The following is a 20,740-nucleotide window of genomic DNA, read 5'->3' on the forward strand; positions in this document are numbered from 1 at the left end:
AGTTCCATATATTTAAAGAAATATTTTTTTTCCTTGCGCGATTTTTCTCATTTCCTCTTCTTCTTTTCTCTTAATTTTTGTACCCCTGATTAGGAAATTTTGTGTAATTTGTAGAAATAATCAAGTGTATACAAAGGAACTATTTGCTGTTGGTAGCTGAGGCTACTTCCTGAGGTGCACTCCGGCTGTTTACACACATGTGAAAAACACGTGGATTTGAGGGTAGTCCTGTTTGCGGGTAATTTTTTTTTCGAAAATGCCGCGTAGGGTGTTGTTTTTCTGGTGTCGGCAGACGAGATAGGTAACATAGAACGTGTCTGACTGCGTTATTCGGCATCAATTTTGTAAACTGATTTTTAATGATTTTTTCCCCTCTATAGTAATATATAGTGAAAATAATTACCGGTGTGATACCTTTATTCACGATGTTGCGGATTCATCATTGCATTTGCATGGGGTAGTGCATATGTTGTGTGTGGCCTTCTAAACGATAAATCTATGGATTAAAGGATGAACAGGTCGATGCAGGAATATTCATTCTAATGATAAGGAAATACGAAATGCAAGGACAATCTCTAAGCATGCAGTATGCCTTAGATCTATACAATGGTGGAATGTTCCAGTAAGTGGTGAAAGGTTTTACATATAACGTTTGATTTTGTGTTGTGATTACAAGGTCCTTATATAGATCTAGTTTATGTGAAATTTGAAATGGTTTTGCATTGTAGTCTTTGAGAAATTTAGTGGGGGGGGGGGGGGGGGGGGGGGGTTATTACGTATAATACTGTATACAGTGATGTATGTAGGGACCAAATGATATTACGACTATTGCATATTAGCCATACAAATATCTACAAACTATTTCCAGTTAACCATCCGAATTTTTTAGTCCTAGATATAGTTTCTATTCTCAATTATGGTGCAGCATCAAATTAAAGATGAGAAGTAAATCCTGTGCCAATCCCTCAGCATTAGAAGTGAAAGGCACAGGTGTTTTAGGCATGATGTTAAAACCAAAGGCCCCATATCACGGTAGGTATTGGCACGATAAAGAACCCTCACTGCTACACAACTAAGTTAAGGCTAATCCCTCCAAAAGTCTCAGTGCTGTACATAAATCTACCTTCAAGTTGAGCAATGCACTTCACACCATACAATGTCACAATGAAAAAGTAAGGCACAACACACAGGGCTATATATTCATATCATTGGGAAAATGTTGCAATATTTTAGCTGTATTGACCAAGGCTATCAAGTTCTAAGCTGTATACAAATTTGTTTAAAATTTTCTGTCATATGATATATTTTTCTCTTTGGTATTGTAGCAATTTCAAATTTTCAGTATAGAACATGTGCAAAGATATTATTCATATGATTGATTGATTGATTGATGTTTTCTGCCACACTCAACAATTTTTCAGTTATATGGTGGCGCCCAGTTTTTATTGGTGGAAGAGAGAACCCAGATACAATGTACCTGGGAAGAGACCATCAACCTTCCGAAAGTAAACTGGGAAACTTTCTCACTTAACGGCATGAGTGGGATTGGAACCCTCGCCAACAGAGGTGAGAGGTCGCGTGATTTTGAGCTCGATGCTCTAACCACTCGGCCACGGAGGCCCCTTATTATTCATTCTCATGGGCTCTCTTTCATATCATATGGGGAGTCAGTCATGGAATGCATCTTCTGCTCATCTAGTTCTAAAAAAAAAACAGTAAACAAAAATTAATCCTATGTAACATATGGTATATCAAGACTGAGTAGACACATCGTTACTTTGCTCAATTCTGTCTTCACTTTGCCAGTGGCTGATATAAAAATGCACACAAAAATAAATAAGAAATGAAAGCTTCCTGACATAATGCAGATTCAAGTTTGTTCAAATCATGGGCCCCGGGGGTTGAATGGGGCCACAATAGGGGATCAAAGTTTTACATACAAATATATAGGAAACATCTTTAAAAATCTTCTTCTCAAGAACCACTGAGCCAGAAAAGCTGATTTTTACATGAAAACTTTCTGACATAGTGCAGATTCAACTTTGTTCAAATCATGGGCCCCAGGGGTTGGATGGGGCCACAATTGGGAATCAAAGTTTTACATACAAATATATAGTTAAAATCTTCTTCTCAATAACCACTGAGTCAGAAAAGCTGATATTTACAAGAAAACTTTCTGACATGGTGCAGATTCAAGTTTGTTCAAATCATGGCCCGCGGGGGTAAGATGGGGCCACAAGTCGGGGAGGGTCAAAGTTTTACATACAAATATAGGAAAAATCTTTAAAAATCTTCTTCTCAAGAACCATTGGGCCAAAGAAGTTGACATTTACATGAAGGCTTTCTGACGTAGTGTAGATTCAAGTTTGCAAAAATCGTAGCCTCCAGGGGTAGTTGGGGCCATAATTGGAACTAAGGTTTTACATGCAAATATATATGGAAAGTCTTCAAATATGGGCCAAGGTGACTCAGGTGAGCGATGTGGCCCATGGGCCTCTTGTTAGTTCATAATACAATGCTTTTTGAGAAATAATCAGATATCAACCTACATACTTGAATTTTGAATCTGATCCTTGTTTTTATTACTTTTCTCTAACTTTAAATTCTATGAACATCAAACATTTGCTAAACACTGACTTGCTTTAAAAAAAACTTATTGCTATTCTTAGTTACTAAATCGAAAGATACAGAGACACAAAACATTTACTCATGAATTCACTTAAAAAAAAAATCCAGTGAGAGATCAATCAAAGGGATCTGAAGACCCTTAAACCTGGTTATTGTCCTTGAATGTCTGCAGTTTTTTTGTTTGAGCGCTAGCTTTTCTCAAATACAGTAGATGTTTTGTGACCTTGAATTCTTGTCAACTCCAGTTACCATCCCATTAATTTTATGTTTTGATTTGAATATCTTTGATACTATTACATGTACTCAGTTTAGGTTTTCTTAATTCTGGTTCTTACTCTTTTGACCTTGAATTTAGGGTCAAAGGTCAAGGCCATACATATATTTTCTAATGTTTGCATTTTTCAAACAAATTGAGCATTTTAAATCAAAGTCACCTCTCTTTTACAAAGCACTATGATACGATCTCTTAGAGGTTGTGTTTAGTCCCCTACCGACAAAATGGAAAGGGACTTTAGGTTTGCACTCCGTCCGTCTGTCTGTCAGATCAGTTTTAAGCACTTTTTGCTCTGTTCTTACAGATATACATTTGATATTTAGTACATTGCTTTGCCATAACAAGTTACAAATCTAGTTTGAATTTTATCTCAGTCCGTTGTACATCAAACTTGGTGCTCAAGTACATTGTAAGGAGTAAGTGACCTCCATTGATTTTGATGTAGCATGGTCAAAGATCAAGTGTCAAACTGGACACAGGAATACACCTTCTACTCAGTATCTTGAAAATCGTTTGTTTGACAGACATCAAACTTAGTACACCGGTACATCCTAAAATGAAGATGACCCTTAGTGATTTTGAGGTGACATGCTCAAAGGTCAAACTGGACATAGGAAGATACTGACCACTCAATATCTTGAGAACTCTTTGCTTGACAGACATCAAACTTGGTACATTGGTACATCTTAAGAAGTAGATGACCCTTAGTGATCTTGAGGTCACATGATCAAAGGTCAAACTGGACATAGGAAGATACTGACCACTCAATATCTTGAGAACTTTTTGCTTGACAGACATCAAACTTGGTACACTGGTACATCTTAAGAAGTAGATGACCTGTAGTGATTTCGAAATCACATGGTCAAAGGTCAAACTGGAAATAGGAAGATACTGACCACTCAATATCTTGAGAACCCTTTGCTTGACAGACATCAAACTTGCTACACTGGTACATCTTAAGTTAAATGACCCTTAGTGATTTTGAGGTCACATGGTCAAAGGTCAAACTGGACATAGGGAGGTACTGTCCACTCAATATCTCGAGAACCCTTTGCTTGACAGACATCAAACTTGATACACTGGTACATCTTAAGAAGCAGATGACTCTAAAGGATTTTGAGGTCACATGGTCAAAGGTCAAACTGGACATAGACAATACTGACCACTCAATATCTTGAGAACCCTTTGCTTGACATACATCAAACTTGGCACACTGGTACAGCATAAGGAGAAGATGACCCCTAATGATTTTAAGGTCAAAGGTCAAGGGTTAAACTGTACATAGTAATATATTGTCTCCTATACTTTAAGAATTATTTGATTGATTGACACTAAACTTGGTACACTGGCAAAGCATAATGAGTAGATGACCCATATTGATTTTTAGGTCACATGGTCAATCCACTCCTGACATAGGAAGATATTGTCTTCTCAATATTTTTAATTGGTGATACTACTATAAAATTAGATGATGCATGTGTATAACCCTTTTCAATTTTGCACCATGGGAGCATATATGTTTTACAAACATCTCTTGTTTGGATTTGAATTAATAGTTTTGAAATTTTTGGATTCTGTACTCATTGATGTTTGGGGAACATCTTTAAAGATCCCAATTGAGAATTATATAACAATTTATTTTCATAGAAATTAGGTTTGTGTAAAGGACAGTCAGATATAATATGAAATTTACTGTATAAAAAGAAGTGTTAGTACACATGATGTGTTAAACAAGATACTGAGTGCTAGAATGACATTTCTTTGGATTCTATGCAGAAGTATCCTATATACGAATATTGCTAGTATAAGTTCACCATAAGTATTGTTATAATTCATTGCACATCTTTTTACAGAAACTAAAGAGTCGAAAGGCCCAGCTGGAGAGAAATTCCCATTCCTCGACCAAGGACAAAAAAAAAAAAAGATTAAAAAGGTGCTGACTAAGGAGGCAACGTCTCCAGAAGTAACGGATGATGAGGAAGCCACCCAGAGGAAGGTCTTACCATTTATATGGGAGTCATCCCTGCTGCGTAATGTTAAGTGCGACCTGGATAGAGAGTATGCTGAATCTTTGCAACTTCAATCAAATAGACAAAAAGCCAAGGCCATTAGAAGTAGAACGGAAATGACTATGACCCCACCACCTAGGAGCATTCAAGAGTGGGCCGTTTCCTCTACTTATAAATGATGCTATTACTGTTAATAGTTATATTTAATTTCCTCATTTCTAGCTCACCTGAGCCAAAGGCTCAAGGTCACAATTAATACTTTAATACCATTATAACCAGTTTTTATGAAATTTTAATAATGCTGTTGAAGGAGAATTGCAATTTTTTGGATGTTTATAATTGACACTGTTTAAGTATGTCTAGCATCTTAAAAAGTGAGATGACCTATATATTTCATTTCATAATTTATTAATTTTAACTTAAATTGAAATAAATGCATTTTTGATACTTTTATCAGAGAATATTGCAAGTATGGAGTTACCTTGATATATTTATACAGATTTGTTCTGCTTTACTACTAGTGTATCAGTATTATTACATCAAGTTCATTTGTGTGAATATTATAATATTTAAGAATGAATAAAACTGTCAAATTGTGGCTTGTATTCTCTGTACAGTAGAAGGTCTTGATATCAAATGCATGTATGCAGAAACCATTTGCATATCAGTAGCTTATGCATGCGGAAACTTGATGTAAACTTTGTGGAAACTTGACGTAAACCATATATAAACCAATATAGTTTATGTATGCGTAAACGTATGATAAACCATATATGCATGTTGATGGTTTACGCCTGCGGAAACTGATGATAAACCATATGTATGTCAGTGGTTTATGGCTGCGTAAACTCGCGGAAACTTGAGGTTTCAGCAAGTTTCCGTTGCGGAAACCATATGGATTCGTGGACACCCTAAGTTTCCGGAGTGCGGAATCTTGCTGAAACTTGAAGTTTCCAAGCGGAAACTTGGCAGAAACCTTATGTATACCTAAGTTTCCGCAGTGTTTCAGCCTTGCGGAAACTGCATTTTTCATCATGTGGGTTATAAGCCGATGGTTTACTGTAAATATTGAAGATCCGAATATGTACAGTGTGGAATTAGAAATCTGATCAATACATCACATAAAGCTTAAAGTCAATATAACATCATGAAATGATTAATGTATGCCACGATGAGATGACAAACTTTAATAAATATCTACCAACACTGGCTGAGGAAATAAAAATCAATGTTCTTCATCACTAGATGGGGAAAGGTTATCAATGTCCACCATCACTATATGAGGAAATGTAGTCAATATCCACCATCACTAGATGAGGAAATCTAATCAATGTCCACAATCACAAGATGAGGAAATGTAATCAATGTCCACATTCACAAGATGAAGAAATGTAATCAATGTCCACATTCACTAGATGAGGAAATGTAATCAGTGTCCATCATCACTAGATGAGGAAATGTAATCAGTGTCAATCATCACTAGATGAGGAAATGTAAACAACATCCACAATTACTAGATGAGGAAATGTAATCAGTGTCCACCATCACTAGATGAGGAAATGTAATCAATGTCAACCATCACTAGATGAGGAAATATAATCAATGTCCACCATCACAAGATGAAGAAATGTAATCAATGTCCACATTCACAAGATGAGGAAATGTAATCAGTGTCCATCATCACTAGATGAGGAAATGTAATCAGTGTCAATCATCACTAGATGAGGAAATGTAAACAACATCCACAATTACTAGATGAGGAAATGTAATCAGTGTCCACCATCAATAGATGAGGAAATGTAATCAGTGTCCACCATCAATAGATGAGGAAATGTAATCAATGGCAACCATCACTAGATGAGGAAATGTAATCAGTGTCCACCATCACTAGATGAGAAAATTTAATCAATGTCCACCATCACTAGATGAGAAAATTTAATCAATGTCAACAATTACTAGATGAGGAAATGTAATCAGGGTTCACCATCACTAGATGAGGAAATATAATCAGTGTCCACCATCAATAGATGAGAAAATGTAATCAATGTATGTCATTATCCCTCTAGGTATCGGGTGTCGTAGGAACGTATTTTCTCTCATATCTACGTATGTAAGATTATAAGACTCTCTTATGAGTAGACTTGAAATATAAGGTGATTCCACCCGAGGGTTGCAAAAACGCTGTGAAACCCGAGGCTTTGCCGAGGGTTTTACAGCTTTTTTGCAACCCCGAGGGTGGAATCGCCTTAATATTTCATGGCAACTCATAAGAGAGTATTTTTCTCTCATATATCTAGAGTTTTCCGTTTTCCTTGTGCCTAGCGACGCCATTTTGAGAAATTTCCAATTAATTAATTTTACGCTGTACATTAAAAATAACACCAGAATCGAATTCTACGACCCTCATTTTGGCAACTAAGTTGCCGACAAAAAATCGGCCGACGAGTGTATAAGTGAATTGTATTAGAGTTATTCCTCTTTGAATAAATCAATAATCAGGGTGATGCGTGACGTAACTTGACAGTCCATCAGCGCGAAACATTTTGACAGACCTAATCAGAATATGAATCCACAATTGCACGTTTTTTTCTTTTCTTAGAGTAGCATTGATATTGATATTAATTGATCAGTTATTTAATGACGAGTGTGTGAAGAGAGATTGAGAGTGGTTTTTGTTGGTGGATATGGGCATGGCTAGACTTTCGTTTTCCACGCGTGCAAGGACTCGAGTCTCATGGACATTGAAGGCACGGGGGTTTCACCAGTCTCAAATGAAGTCAGCATTTCGCACATTCTATGGTCGTTATAACGATCTACTTCGTCAATACAACCTATCATTGGATCAAATGCTGTCTGACTTGTTTCATACCGATTATTAAGCCGTTCTTGGCACACTGATTTTGACTGCGGATAACTCCGTTTTTCCTGATCAGGATATAGGGCTCACGGCGGGTATGACCGGTCAACAGGGGATGCTTACTCCTCCTAGGCACCTGATCCCACCTCTGGTGTGTCCAGGGGTTCCTGTTTGCCCAACCATCTTTTTTGTATTGCTTGTAGGAGGATCACTGTTCTGATCGTCACCTTACATATAGGCTATAGAATTAATGTATAGGCTATATAATTGATATATAGGTTATTAAAATAATATATAGGCTATAGAATTAATATATAGGTTATACAATTAATATATAGGCTATAGGATTAATATATAGGCTATATATTTAATATATAGGTTATATAATTAATATATAGGCTATAGAATTAATATATAGGCTATATAATATATACATATTTGTATAGAATTAATATATAGGCTATAGAACACAGGCACTTGTTTCATACATGGGTCTCCCTCCTTAATAATACCTTAAGGAGGGGGACCCATGTATGAAACAAGTGCTTGTGCTATAGAATTAATATAAAGGCTATAGAAATGATATATAGGTTATTGAATTTATATATAGGCTATAGAATAATATGTAGCCTAAAAGATTAATATATAGGCTATAGAATTAATATACAGGCTATAGAAATAATATATAGGTTATTGAATTAATATATAAACTAAAGAATGATATGTAGCCTAAAGAATTAATATATAGGCTATAGAATTAATATATAGGCTATATAATTGATATAGTGGTTATTGAATTAATATATAGGTTATATAGAATTAATATATAGGCTATAGAATTGATATATAGGTTATAGATTTAATATAAAGCCTATAGAATTAATATATAGGCTAGAAAATGTTATTCTTTTAACATTTAGGCGGCCGCCACATATTTAACATGCAGAATCTGACTATTTGAATTCTTGACATTAAGGATTTATTTTGTATATAATCTCAATGCTTCCAACTATGACAACTCTTATTATTTAATTCAGTACTCCCAACTATGACAGCCTTATGTTTACTATCCAACCATGACAACCTTATACTCTCTCTCTCTCTCTCTCTCTCTCTCTCTCTCTCTCTCTCTCAAAATGAAACGGGTACAATCCCTATAATCTCCCTCTCCAATACTTAGTAATATGGATGTGTTATACAACCGAGAACATTATTGTTTGTCGAATGTGTTGTTAATTTAAGCGTTATGGATATTCATGATATCAACCTTCGACAGATTCGTGCACGAGAAAATCTTAATGTATACTTAATATACCAACGTATCAGGCATGTAAAATCAGGGGCCTGTCCCTTCACTTTTTGACAGCGTTCGTTCTCTGTTATTTTCATATAATGCAAAATAAAAGAACTAATGAATCAATTTAGGATCATGAAGTTTGGACAAAAGAGAAATATTAGGTTCTTTTTCTGCTTAACAACAGTTTTAGACGACATTTTTTGTCCTCCGATTTTCCCTAAACTTTGAAAAACGGTGCTACGTGTCTGCATACTATTCTAAATCTTACAAATATAATCAATCTGACAGCAGTACGAAGTAAATTCTTTTTGAAATTGGCAGCCGCCATGTATCAATTTATTTTCTCACCAGACGGCGCGTATAGTACGAGTAGCGCACGGAGCTCTGGATATAGAATGGTATAAATTAAGTTGCTTGCCTTCTTGTTTGAGGGAGGAGTTCGAAGGTTAATGGGTACCTATGTTTCGGGTGAGGTTTACTAGTCCCCAGTTCATTTCTCGAGAGGTTGACAGTTGTTAGATGGGGATCTCCGTATTGTTGGTACGACTCCCCGGAGAACTTTCTTAGTTTCGTTTGACCCAAGAAAAGTTCCAGCCATAATACCAAAAGGTGTAGGGATTTAGATTGGTTGGCTGACGACTACTCGTCCACCATGGGGGAGGGAGTCAGTTTTGCCCGATATCCCAGTGAGGCGTACTACGACTACATAGTTGAGGGTTACATATCCAGTTCTGAGAATCTCTCAGAATATCTAATCCCCGTCACTGTATTCCCTCAGTCCAGCGTCGGGGGATCAGCCCACCCCCTCACTGATAAAACGATGACCATACCCCAGGTCAGTTCAGTCAGGGTTTGTATCAGGGGTTCTAGTCAGCACCAACAGATCTCTACACCAGAATCGTATTCCCTAGTTGCCCTATAGTTGAAGCCGGGAGTTACCCCCGGAACTCACCAGCTCTCATAGTCCTTCCATTGCCCTGATCTCCTCACAGGGTCCTCTGGCCCTTTGCCATACAGTGCAGCTTCATAAAACCTACTCATTCCATTTCCTTGACCCTATGTCTGGGGGAGTGCCCAGTACGCATACTCCTTGGTATCCCCCATGGTTGGTGGCTATACGATCACATATATACACAACATCGTTGTCCGGACCGTCCCCTATCAGCAGGACCCTCTGCTCATTTTCAGGCACAGTCTGGCACCCCTGTTTGTAGGGGAGAGGGGGATGAGTAGCCAACGTTAAGTCCCAGTTAGGTAAAACATGATCACATACGTCATTCTCTCAACGTTCCACCTATGAGTTTAGCCCCAGTACCCCATACATCCTTCCCAGTCCCCAAATACTCTTGTACTGGGAAACACGCGATTCGCATTGGTAGAAATGCGCATAGGTAGAAGAATTCGCGGTAGACGAATTCGAGGGTGAAAAATTATAGCTTTATAGGTCCCCTTGCTTGTCGATATACTCTTTTAGCGGACTCTTCAAAGATTAAGTTATTATTGGCCATCATTATCACCCTATATTATGTAAAATTAGGAACTTTCAGGTGAGCTTAATTGCCCTTAAAGGCCCTTATAAAGGTTCTATATGTTTGACTTAATTCCTCTCAACACCCATTAGTCAATTATTAGAGAGGTCTGAAAAGTGGTCCCACCGTTTGGTAGCCCCAGGTGGTACCTTTCTAGCTCCAAACTGAGGGCGGAAAATGATAGTCCTAGAGGTCTACATGTATTTCCTTGTCTGTATACTCCTTTTGTGGATTCTTCAATCATTAATTTGTTAATAACATTCATTATTCCTTATGTGATATAACGTCAGAAACTTTCAGGTTAGCTCAATTGCCTTCAAGTATGAAACCCGGTAATTAAAAATTTATTGATGAATTGTTCGAAAAGTCATCTATTTTGATTTATTATTTGTTACTTTCCAGTATTCCGTCTGAAAACGCGCAGTACTTTGGTGAACTTTCTTATTGGCTGCTAGCTTCTATGGCCTTAATTTTTTTTTTTAAATCTCGATGACTTTTCCCCTTCCTCCGTATTTTCTGACACCCAGGACAAAGTGAATTCCCCATGTTATAGGCCTAAACTAACCTCCCGTTGGTACACAATACATCCGTGTTTTGTTTTCTTTTTAAATATTATCAGTATTCTCTTAACTCTTTGTGTAGTTAATGGTATTTGGAATATCTCGTCTCGTGCTTTTTCTTGCAAAAATAGTGGCTGTGACAGAAATATTTCGGCATCACACCTTCCATTCGTTTAGGTTGCGAGGTTAAAACGATGAAATTGAACGGCGTGAATCTTGCGCAACAAATAGCAATGCATTTAATCCATGAATCATTATTAGATAGAGTCACCATTCTTTTCAGTTGGTAGGTGCATTATCGTTGTTTTTCAATAGTATTTTTCGACATTTTGTTTTCAGAATGTTACCGGCCGAGTTGTACAACTTGTTTATCTAGTTTGTTTGGTGATTCGACGATTCTAAACACGGTTTTTATGTAAGATTTGTTTATTACATTCAAACAAAAATGCTCAGGGCTGAGTTTTACTAAACTTCGTAAGTTCTAGATTTTTTCGTAACCTTAAGTTAAGATATATATCCGTCTTATTAAATTTCTTAACTTAGGTTAAAAAATCATCGTAACTCCACCACAGCCTATGGACTACCTTAAGTTAATACTTTTTTTCGTAAAATAAAAGTGACTGCCCTCATACTAGCGCTGTGTGAGGAAAAAATGAAGGGAAAAAAATCCTCTTCGTCCTCGTTGAAATTTTCGCGACAGAAGTTCTCGCACTGTGACAGATATAGAACTCAGTGAACGCTGGGCTATAAGTTTCCAAAAACAAGTGATCAGTTCACTGTGGAATTTCCCCAAATTTCCACCTCCAAGAATACTTTTTAGAATACCACAGCCATATCTTGACAAACTCTGTACAGTGTCAATTCTCCGGGATTACTAGTACTTTCCCCTAGGAATAATGATATTGGAGTTGCAGCGTAACGGAATATACTGAGCTGACCGGAGCTTGATATTTTGACATGGGAAAATCGAGTTCAATCTCCACAGAAAAAATGATGACATGTGACGTCATGTGACCACAAAGTGCACATCATTCTGTAATCAAGAACAAATGTGTACACTTTTTGGTGTACACGTTTTGGTGTATACCTTCTACACCCTGTGCGGACATGTGTTGGTAATGCACCGATAATTCAATATGACTTAAAATGGTGAGACGGAAAATTTGCAGATTTTTCTCTTCGTACATGTGTACATGTAAATACGTTGTTATGCAATCTGTTTCGTTTCGTTTCGAATTGATTTTGTTTCGCATTTTACAGGTACCCTCTCTGTCGATGCTGAAATTACATTTTTTTTTTTTTTTAACAAACATCCAACTTAACTTAATCAATTTTAAGATTTTACCGCTTGTGAACAAATTCCTAAAATTTTGATTTTGATAATGAATAATGTTGCAAAGATAACACCAGAAATCGCTTTGCATATTTGTCCGATTTCTGGTGTTATCATACCTACATTATGTACTGTAATTCTTATTATCCCGTTCCGTTTTCCGTTCCACATTTTAGCAGTATATATTTATGAACACTTGTCTATCTTGTAAAGCCAACATTATCCACATACCTTCAGAGCAAGAAATACTGCCATGTATGTTTACCTATAGGTGGATCCAACGCCGGCGAATCCCCCTCTCCCTTGTTTAGTATGTCTCTTCAAACCTCCGACCTGTAACCCCCCCCCCCCCCCCCCCATGGGAATCCGGGTTACAATAGGACCTCGGTACCCCTTGCTTGTCCTAAGTTAAGATGCCTAATTACTATACTCCTCCCTCCCCCATTGTGAAGGTTAGACCCTTTTCGGTTCAAGTTAACGAATGTATTCAATGGGATCAAACTTCTGAAATATTAACAGTTGTGAAGGAGAAACTTCAAACGTACTGTACGACTACATATGCCAGATGTGGTGTAAATCAAATGTGGATTCTAAAAAAATTCTAAAGAACTTTTAGTAAACTTGAAATCACAAAACTTTTCTCAAATCAACAGCATCAAAACGTATGACTTTTCAATTCTTTACACGACAATTCCTAAGTTAAAGTTAAAGACTAGACTTTTTGACACCATAGACAGTTGCTTCTTCAAGAAAATGGAAAACGCAACTATTCCTATCTAGTAATCAGTCATCCAAAAAATTACTTTGTTAAACGCCACTCTGATTCCACGCACAAGTACTCTGAAATTGAAATAAAAATATGCTGGAGTTCCACATTGACAATATCTTCTTGGTCTTTGGTGATTAGGTCTTCCAACAGTCTGTTAGAATTCACATGATCACGAATTGTTATATTCCTATGAAGCAGAATTTATTCAAAAACTTCTACGTGAGAAGAATAAATCTCTTGCTGTGGCCTTCAATTCGACATTTAGATATATCGACGATGTATTATCTACTAACAATAATAATTTTCATTCATATGTTGAATCAATACATCCCAGTGAAAAATAAAAGACACCACAGAGTCGTCCACGTCTGCTTCAAACTTAGATATTTCATTGAAAGTAGATATTAACGGCAAACTAACAACTCAACTATATGACAAACGGGATGATTTCAACTTCTCCATCGTCAACTTTCCATATTTATGTAGCAATGTTCCATTGTCGCCTGCATATGGTGTTTACATATCTCAACTGATTCGATACGCAAGAGCTTGTTCTGCTTATGGTCAGTTTTTAATCGAAGCAGGCTATTGACAAATAAGTTGATGGTGCAGGGGTTCCAACAGTCTCCTTTAAAATCAGCATTTCGCAAATTCTATGGTCGTTATAACGATCTAGTTTGCCAATACAACTTTTCATTGGATCAGATGCTGTCTGACGTGTTTCATGCCCATTACTAGGTCGTTCTTGGCGCACTGATTTTGACTACGAATAACTCCGTTTACCTGATCAAGATATAGGGCTCACGGCGGGTGTGACCGGTCGACAGGGGATGCTTGCTCCTCCTTGGCACCAGATGTGTCCAGGGGTCCGTGTTAGTACAACTCTCTGTTTTGTATTACTTATAGGAGTTATGAGATTGTCACTGTTCGTTATCTTCGCCTTTCATTATAAAATCTGGATGAAGTTAGCAAGTAAATATCTTCGACACACAATTTGAAATAACGTCTGGTTGACAGTACCCCTATAGTATATCCAGCATGAGACAAAACACATCTTATATAATATAAACCTGAACGGCACGGTGACACAAGCATTACTCCCATTATACTTTAGAGTTAGTTGTAGCCGATCTGCCCGACTCATATCAAAATACAATATAAAAATCACCAACACACTCTATCGAGATAAACATGTAATTAGTAAATAAATGTTGTGCACTTATGAAGACTACAGAAACTCTGCAAAATCGTGCAATTTCATAAATACATTTACATATATCTATATTAGGGGCTTGGTCCCCTGGAGCACGTCTCCTTGGTTTAGAATTCAAAATTGAGCAGAGGTATAAATGTCTGTCTTGTGTTGCGTGATTGGCTAATATCAAGATTGAAATTATTTGGAATTGAAAGAAATATCATCATGATCATAGAGGTTCAAATTAATTATCAGGATGAAAAATTATCGCACAAAATTGAGAAATGACTGAAGAAATTACAATTATAGGGGTGTTATTAAAATGAAGCCTAGGGTGTAATTTACTGCAGATTGATAGGTGTTGTATAAAAGTATAAACATGGCCTATAAAAGGCACGGGACTATATATTAATAATTTTTGTCGTTTTCATCACACTTGGAATGAACTTTGAAATGTTTGCAGTCATTTGTTTAAAATTAATAAAGTTAATTAGTGAGAGGGCCAAAGGTTAGTATTGAGGTCTATGGGAAATGAATTGGTACTCTTTCCCCATATCATAGTTTACTTCCGGTCGCGTATAGACAGCTCAACCCAAGTTAAAGGACACAACGCATGTTTCTAAACTTTTTCATTTTTTCAGCAAAATTAACTCTTTTTATGCCTAAAACTACTTTAAATGTGTTTTAAATGCAATAGTTTGCGTAGTTTTCGAGTTTGAAAGCGATGAAATTCAAATCTTGCGATATTCATATTTTCTTTCGCTAGTTAACGCGCCATTTTGTGTGACGTCATATGCGCCCTTGGTTTTGAAAACATCTATTAGCCATTTCATAAACAGATTAGATTTAATCGACAAAAAACCAATTGTCACGTTAACGGCTTGTAAATAATAATGCATTAAGATGTTTTGTGCCGTGCTCGGGTGTACTAGTTGTCGGTAGAAAGGATTTAGACTGAGTATTTTTCAATTTTTCGAAGGAAGGTACGAGAAAAAAGACGTGGATAATTTTTTTGTTGGAGCAAGAACTTTACCTTAAAAAACACCCAGTCACCTTTTCAAACATTGCTTGGACAGAGACCCTGATAAACTGCGAGAAAATGGATATATCGAAGCTATAAGCACTGGTAGGCCTATAGCATACATTCTGTTTTGCTCTTCAAATTCAATACACACTCGGATCAACTGACCTTCACCTTGTAACAACATATATCGACGATACAATGTAACTTCTACCAACTGGTAGATTTACAACAACAAAAAATAAAGATACAAAATAATTGAACTTTTAATTATACAAATAATAGAATATTGTATTTCCTAACTTTGAATTGAATTATAAAATTATTTCTTTATTGAACTCGTAGCATCTTGAGTGCGTCAGTAGGCTATAACGCAGTGCTCCCACTTCGTACTTCCTAAAGACGTGCAGATCACAATTCAAAAATAGTAATAAGATTGCTTTATCAAAATAAAATAATGTGATTACCACTTTATCGCTTAATCACAACAACGCTTGCATACTACGTAATGCTACACAAAACACCTTTTAAAACTTAGATAAACAAAATAGACACGTAAGAATTGCTATCAACTGGGCGACAGTAACAGAATGTGGTATAGAAAAGCACTAGTGTTTGACGAGACCGCTATGTGGTGATGCAATGAATAGACAACGATCTCGACCTCAGAAACACAATTTGCCTTAGAAGTACAAAGAAAGATAACTCTATGTCGTAACATTACAACCACTTAAAAAGTATTGGAGTGCTTGAGCTAAGCAAAAACAAAAACAAAAACAAAAACAAAAAAAAACCCCAAAAAAAAACAAAAAAAAACCAAACAAACAAAAAAACCACACACACACACACAAAATAATAATAATAATAATAATACAAATTAAGACAGTGTAATTGGTTCCCAGGCCATGTTTTAGAAAAATCAAATGAAGCAGGTAGATTATTTTCATTTTCATTTTAAAGTTCATCTATATACTACATTTTTTGTACTACGGTACACCATGTATTTTAAGTAAACCTTCAAACAGTCATTTGTCTGTATGTTTACATCTATAAGGAGGATATCAGTGTGATTAGCACAAACCGGGTATCCACCACCACCTTTCTGCACATTGTCACTGCTTCCACAGATGTAACAAATACAAGGAACAAATGAAATATGCCATCTCACTTGGACTCAAACAGGACCAGATCTTCCTCACAAAAATTGGTCCAACAGAGAATTTATGATGACGTCCTTGGTAAAATCTAAAGGTTTGAGATCCTGTAATTCACATCCATATGAGTACTGATATAATTCAATGAGTCTGTTCAGCAGCACACGTTCAGGACTGCACAGAAAGCTTACTTACATAACACGTGGCCTGTCACAGAGACACACACAACGACACAATATAGGAAACAACACAGTTTTAGTAGTTTGGGAAGAGAGGGGAACACATTTCTGTTGGTCATCAAAAGCACTGTGTAATACATGCTTTGGAGTCTGTTGATTTCATCCCGCACTTTTTGTGTCTGTTATCACTCTGAGGCGCATCTGGTTTTCAACAAGATTGAATCTAACCCCAAAACAAAGTCTTGAAATTTCATTTATATCCACTAAGAGCATCACTCTATCAAACGAATCCGCTTTCTATTCGCCAAATGATGCTTTGACTGTATTACTGGTGTATATGGAGGGGAGTGTCCAACACCCGGTTCTAATATGACCGTCTCCATTGAATCACTGTTGTTGCCAAAATATTGTATGCTGCATGGAACAGACCTGATTTTGCAAGCAAATAAAAAAAGCTGATTTAAAGATCGCCCCTAATAGGCCGGGGGTCTGGGGGCCTAGGCGCCCCCCAGAAGCTTTGGGGTAAATGGTGCAAAATCCTGCATTCTGAGCATTTCCTGGCACTTCTTTTTCACTTTCAAATTGTCTATTACTTAAAGCATTGGAAACATTGGGGCCACACATTATCTGGCACTATAACAGTGGCATAACTGGAGAGAAATACCAAAACATGAAATCAAACTCATGCACTGATCTAGGTATATTTTAGCGGACTCATGTCACTTGTCAGCATGTATACAAAAACGCTTTAATGATACAGATCTGGGGCCGGTAACTTTAAAAAGGTGTCATTTTGGTGTTAACGTCTGTGTTAAAGTTAACCATGTGATTAACTGTTTTTCAAAAGCGAGTTTGTGTTAACTCTGTGTTAACGTTGTGTTAACTTTTATCCACCTCCAGTACCTGTGTTAAGTCTTAACACAGTGGCTAAAATGGCCACCGACTTCATTGTTTTGTCCACCTCAGACCAAAATCATGAAAATTAACAACTGTGTGCACTGATGTTGAACTATGACGGTGTGTTGTTTATGTTGTCGTGAATTGATTTAATCGTCAAATCTCATGAAATTGATCTTGGGGGAACAGCTAAATGGAAAAACTAGTACAGTTGGATGGTGGTGTTACAATTTTCTGTCAGTGTCAATATTTTGCACGTATCTATAGACGATTTCGGCATAAACTTTCAATGAGAGGGGGAGGTTAAATAAAATTCATATTATATTCACTTATAAGTACATACAATCCTGCAACAGGACCCATGCTTAAGATGTAATTTCACCAAATCTTTTAGCTTCCAAATGCCAAAGTGCATCCGGACCCCTAGATCATTTGAGGAAAATCCCCATTGAAACAAGTAAACTGACATTGACCTTTTGAAAATCCCTTGTATCATCTAAAACTGATTTAAATGAAGATTTGCATGCATGAAACGTACATATTTTCTTTTTTGAAGATTATCTAATATAAACAGTATTCATAATCAGGCTAATTAATGCAGAATAGTTGTTAACATAAACTTACATGTAGGAAAAAGTGTTTTTCATTAATGATATTCCAGATTAATCCCCCTTAGTAGATATGGAGTGGTGGATCAAGTATTATGCTTTTAACAAAAAGAATAATGAAAAAAATAAATGCGTAAGAAAACAGAGATACAAATGTTATAGATATGTATATGTGAACAGACTACCATAAGCTAATTTTCTTCATGAATATTTTTAACTTTCGAAAGAGTATATAACAGTAGAAAGAAAACACATTTTATAGCATCGTTGTTTGTCCGATTATGAATTAAACAATGTAGAAACCATATCATTTATTTTTTAAGTCACCTGAGTTTACTCAGGTGACCTATTGCAATTGGTTGTCGTCCATCGTCGTGAGGGATTCCGTGGCCGAGTGGTTAGAACATCGCGCTAAAAATCACACGGCCTCTGACCTCTGGTCGGAGCGGGTTCGAATCCCGCTAGCGCAGGTAAGTGAGAAAGTTTCCCAGTTTACTTTCGGAAGGTCGGTGGTCTCTCCCAGGTACATTGTACCTGGGTTCTCTCTTCCACCAATGAAAACTGGGCACCACCAGATAACTGAAAAATTGTTGAGTGTGGCTGAAAACAGAAAAACAATCAATTCGTCGTCATGCGACATGCGTCGTTTTAGTATTAGGGTGGGGCCAAAATGGTCAGTTATTAGATGTGTGAACAATATAAATTTTTAACTTCTTCTTGATACCTATCATTCCAATTCTTTTAAATTTGGTATGAAGCATCTTTGGAACAAGGGAGACAAAAATTGTAAATTTCAGGATTCCTGCACCCCTGGGAGTGGGGGGCAAAAACTGCCCAACATTGACCAAATCACCTTCTCAAGACCCGCACACCTGTAAGAAAAACTATGAATTTGACCCCCGGGGTAGGGGTTCTGACCCCAAGGTGGGGCCAAACTTAGTATATGATTTTTATATGTAAGTTTGCTGATACTGTATATAATCTAAATGCATACTTAGGAATAGCAGAAAAAAGATGTACAAAAATAGTGAATTTCACAATCCAGGGTTTGACTCTAGGATGGGTCCAAATTGGTCATATCTTTAATGTTTTTTAAAATGTCAATACACCTAATTATATTTTGTAAAGCCTTTCATCAGTGTATGCACTTTTGAGGACAGTGAAGTTTTAAGAACACATCTTGTTTTATATTCTTGGTGAACATTAGAATTTAGCTTAGATATTCAGAACAGGAATTTTTGTCTAGATTTCATAGCCCTTGGGAGTAGTGATACTTTTTCACTAGTACTCATATGACCTGCGGACCTCTTGTTTTTATTGATTTTCAAGACATGAAGCACCCTACAAGAGTTTAGACTTCTGAGAGAGTTGACATTATGCCTATCTAATTACCTCATGTGTGGACAGTGTAGTATCAGATAAGGACAAGATGGAGACCCTCCAAGCGTTGAGGCAAGTTTTTAAATCATGATGATGTTACTTCCCGTTTCATAGTGGATGCAGTAGCGATATCAAAATCTATTCACATCGAAGATCTGGCTTTAAATTGTTTTTATTTTTACTGAAACAGTGTACTCGTAATCCTAAACTTTTTCTGGGAAGTATTTTGACATTCTGCACTCAAATGCAGAAAATTTGCGAGATGCTAAAGAAACGCAACACTTGAGAAGTTCAAAGCAAAGAGACGGTTTAACCCCCTCCCCAATTCTGCGAGAAAGAGAGAAGAGTCAACTGGAACCTTGGAGCAGAAAGAACAGCAATCGTCTATTGTAAAGAAGAGGAAGTTTTCCACTCACAGAATTGCAAAGACTGGCCTGGGGAGAGGGCGGAAGCTGAATTCCCAAGTTTTTTTTTTTTATTATACCAAACTCGTGGCTCAAACCAGGATCGTTTGGGGGTTTCGTCCTCAGAAGTAACCTTGGCAAATCAACGAAAGACTCGCCTTGAGTTGCAGAAATTAGCTAAAGTTGGCTGTCGCATCATTTTTTTACCGCAGGGAGAGGTCCGACGAATGGGTTTTAAAATAATTAAGGAATGAATTTATTATTTTTTCGTTGGATGGAGGTATGCCAAGAAAAAAGACGCTCAATGATGCAAAGGTTTTCCGTCTTCTTCTTTTTTTTGTGTGTGTGGTATACCTCTATCCAACGAAAGAATTTGATATTTTAAAACATTGAGTAAACTATATAATAAAACATGGTATGATTTGAGTTGAATTAACGATTTTCCCTTGCACTATATTCTATGTCATTTCGAGATGGGCGTAGTAATTTGTGAATACACAACTTGAAAAACTTCAACTAAACCCGTAAATGGTGGCCTCCACGAATTGTTGTTTACTGTTGAGCAAACAGGTTTCTTGTGGATTGAAGAATGTAAAGGATGAGTTAGAGATACGTGCAAGTCCTGTTGAGAGAAAATTGCTGGAAT

The 20,740-nt window shown here is 36.8% G+C and overlaps 1 protein-coding gene across 1 annotated transcript; it reads left to right on the forward strand.

Annotated features, from left to right (window-relative positions):
- Positions 1 to 424: 424 nt before the first annotated feature.
- LOC130050752 (uncharacterized) lies at positions 425 to 5,509 on the forward strand. Its single transcript, XM_056151109.1, has 2 exons — positions 425 to 622; positions 4,756 to 5,509. The coding sequence occupies exons 1-2, from the start codon at positions 607 to 609 to the stop codon at positions 5,088 to 5,090; spliced, it is 351 nt and encodes a 116-aa protein (XP_056007084.1). The 5' UTR covers positions 425 to 606; the 3' UTR covers positions 5,091 to 5,509.
- The last annotated feature ends 15,231 nt before the right edge of the window (positions 5,510 to 20,740 follow it).

Source organism: Ostrea edulis, chromosome 10 (genome assembly GCF_947568905.1).
Source record: "Ostrea edulis chromosome 10, xbOstEdul1.1, whole genome shotgun sequence".
Taxonomy (NCBI): domain Eukaryota; kingdom Metazoa; phylum Mollusca; class Bivalvia; order Ostreida; family Ostreidae; genus Ostrea; species Ostrea edulis.